At 54.7% G+C, this 3202-nt stretch overlaps 1 protein-coding gene across 8 annotated transcripts in view; it reads left to right on the forward strand.

Annotated features, from left to right (window-relative positions):
- FAM118A (family with sequence similarity 118, member A) overlaps positions 1–3202 on the forward strand; it is a 26424-nt gene that overhangs the window by 16454 nt on the left and 6768 nt on the right. For 4 of the 8 annotated variants that reach the window (XM_010837604.1, XM_010837606.1, XM_010837605.1 and 1 more), the window contains exons 4-5: positions 832–1053; positions 2432–2560. In XM_010837604.1, coding sequence (XP_010835906.1) covers positions 832–1053; positions 2432–2560 — 351 coding nt within the window. Of the gene's footprint in view, positions 1–831; positions 1074–2431; positions 2561–3202 lie in introns of all 8 variants that reach the window. The other 4 variants (XR_825081.1, XR_825080.1, XM_010837609.1 and 1 more) reach the window with 2 other exon arrangements.

Here is a 3202-nt window from a genome sequence, read left to right on the forward strand (position 1 = left end):
AGGGAGAGCCCAGGCCTCCCTGAAGTCTGTGGGGCCCACAGGGTGTCGTTCCGGGTCACCCGTCTGACCCCACCTGTGCCAGGCGCCCTCGCTCGGGCTCATCCCTGCTGGGCGTGCCCTCTCCAGAGCCACCTCTTCCTCGGCTCTGGGGTCAAAGTCCTGTATCAGTGGGCCTCCCGATGCTCTTTGACCTGGCCACTTTCTCCCCCACAGGGCTGAGCCCCTCTTCTCTGCTTTGCTTTGATAGCATTGATTGCTGTTGACATTTCACTAGCATATTGGCACAGTCTCCCTCCTCCAGAGTTTTAATAAACTCTATGAGGTCAGCAGTTTTCTTTCTTCTGTAAAAAAGACTACTGTTTTTCTTGTTGTTCAGTGGCTCAGTTGTGTCCGACTCTTTGCTACCCCATGGACTGTAGCACGCCAGGCCTCCCTGTCCATCACCAACTCCCGGAGTTTGCTCAAGCTCATGTCCATCAAGTTGGTGATGCCATCCAACCATCTCATCCTCTGTTGTCCCCTTCTCTTCCCACCTTCAATCTTTCCCAGCATCAGCGTCTTTTTCAGTGAGTCAGCTCTTCACATCAGGTGGCCAGAGTATTGGAGTTTCAGCTTCAGCATCAGTCCTTCCAATGAATATTCAAGGTTGATCTCCTTTAGGATGGACTAGTTGGATCTCCTTGCAGTCCAAGGAACTCTCAAGAGGCTTCTCCAGCTCCACAGTTTGAAGGCATCAGATGTCTCTCTGGCACCTAGACTATTCTCTCATGCCTGGGGGCTCGGTGGTGGTGGAGAGACAACGTCTTGTAACCCCGGTCCTCCTCTCTGCAGCGCACGGGCGACGCCAAGCCCAACTTCTTCCAGGACTGCCTGATGGAGGTCTTCGATGACCTGGAGCGGCACATCCAGAACCCGCTGGTGCTGCAGTCCATCCTGAGCCTGATGGAGCGGGGCACCATGGTCCTCACCACCAACTACGACAACCTGCTGGAGATCTTCGGGCAGCAGCAGAGCAAGCCCATGGAGTCGCTGGACCTGAAGGACAAGACCAAGGTGCGGGGCAGGGCGCTCGAGTGAGTTGTGCTGCCGTGGCGATGCGCGTCAAGTCTGTATGTGCGGTTTTTCCTTTACTCCCATACTGTGAGTGTTTCCCTGTCACGAAGCCGTCTTCAGAAGCGTGGTTTTACATGGAATTTCATTACGAGATGAGGTTATCATTATTGTGAGCGTATTGCCACAATTATAAGCAATGCTACACTGGAAACTCTTACCCTTTCTTATAAGTTCCTAGAAAAATGTTAGGGTCAGAGTATGGTTGTGTTAAAGACAGATGATACAAATTACCTGAGTGTTCTGCAGAAGGGTTCCCCGCTTACACAGCACAGCTGTGAGAGGGTCATCCATCTTCCTGATCTTGCTAGCCTGTGGCGCTGCTGAAAACCCAACTCCGTGCATTTCTCCCATTGGATACGGGCGCCCATTTTATGCTTTTATTTCTGTTATTACTGAGGTTGATTCATCGTATCAGCTGTGTTTCCGGTGTGCGTGTGTGTGCCTGTGGGTTTACACCATCCCTGCCTGCTCCTCCCTCACTGCAAGGGTCGCGGGGTCGGTCCCAGCCCCACTCCTCACACAGGGCCCCCAAGGGCCCCCGGGCTGACGCCTCGTGCTGGGGCTCCAGTTTGCACCCTCCCCCGAATCGTTAGTGGCCCGCTCCACATCTGAGCCACACGTTCCCGTCCCCACGTCTGAGCCACGCGCTCCCGTCCCCACGTCTGAGCCACGCGCTCCCGTCCCCACGTCTGAGCCACGCGCTCCCGTCCGTGGGGCTGCTCACTGCGGTCCCTGGAGCTTCTAGAAATGAGCTGCAGGTGGCAGGGAGCCCGCTCTGGTGCCTCTGCCCGCTAGTGTCGGTTGGTCTGCAGGGGTCAGTTTCACGCACTGACGGGCAGGTCCCCGGTGTGAAGATAAAAGGCATGTACATGACGTGCAGCTTCTCTAGGACCTTCCTTCTGTATCTTGACATGAAGCCAGGAGAGAGCTCCTTGATGACTTATTTGTTCTGTATGTATATATATTTCAGGGGGTAAAATCAGTGTATGCCTAACAGTAATGAAAATATAACATGTGATTTAGAACAGAAAGCTTTCATAATCTCCCTGAAGTCATCAGTCTTAGCCGTTTGTTATTATATAAAATGTTAAAGGTATTTTCTGTGTAACCGTCTTGGTCTCTAAATGGATAAGTTCTTGTTAATACAGCAGAATGAGACAAAACGAGCCCTAACAGCTGAATTTCTCTTATGTTTAAAGAGATACTAATACATCAAAGCATCTCTCTTACTTACACGTCAAGGTGGGTTTGAGAAACCACGAGTCTCTCCAGGTGCCCCTCTCAGTCTCTGCTTCCCGTGTCCGCTTGTGCTTCCCAGGTCCTGCAGTGGGCACGGGGGAACGTCAGGTATGGGGTCCTTCACATCCACGGCTTGTACACCGACCCCTGCGGGATGGTGTTGGATCCTTCGGGATATAAAGACGTCACTCAAGACCCAGAGGTCATGGTACGCCCTCCCTGACGTGGCCCTGCTTGTGCCCCTGGGGCTGTGTGGGGGCCGCCAGCCGTGGGTGGACTGAGCAGGGTCCAGGCCTCCCGCCCCTCGGGCACCTTGAACAGAGGCTCCATGAACTCGAGCGAGCCTCTTGCCCCGGGACATGGCTCCATTTCCTGAGGGCGACTTGCAGGCCCGCCACCGTCGCTACACTCTCCTCCCGCCGCCCCTTCTGCTCCTCTTCTCTGTCCATCCATGCACCTCCTTTCCTTTCCCTACTTAGCAGTCTCTTTCCAAACCTCGTTTTCGAATTTCATTCTCTGCAAGGCTTTTTTGATGTCATAGACAAAACGAGGGGTGGCGAAACTGCCTCGTGTCTTTCTGTGAACTCACTTTTTATGCATTTAGAAGCCAAGGGGGTCCTCAGTGACTCGCTCTGGAGCTCACACTCTGGCTGCTGTCCCCGGGCACGGGGTGGTGACAAGTGTTGGGCTGGGCCCCTCTGCTGCCTTGGCATGGCCGTGGGCGGGCAGGGGCAGTCCTGGCCAACACGGAGCCTCTCTGGGTGTCTGGGTCGGTGATGTGCCGACCTGCCTGTGCTCCTGCCTGACCCTCTGTGCCCACCCTCGGGGGACCATCACTGCCCCCCCCCCC

Source organism: Bison bison, unplaced genomic scaffold (assembly GCF_000754665.1).
Source record: "Bison bison bison isolate TAMUID 2011002044 unplaced genomic scaffold, Bison_UMD1.0 scf7180017864079, whole genome shotgun sequence".
NCBI lineage: Eukaryota > Metazoa > Chordata > Mammalia > Artiodactyla > Bovidae > Bison > Bison bison.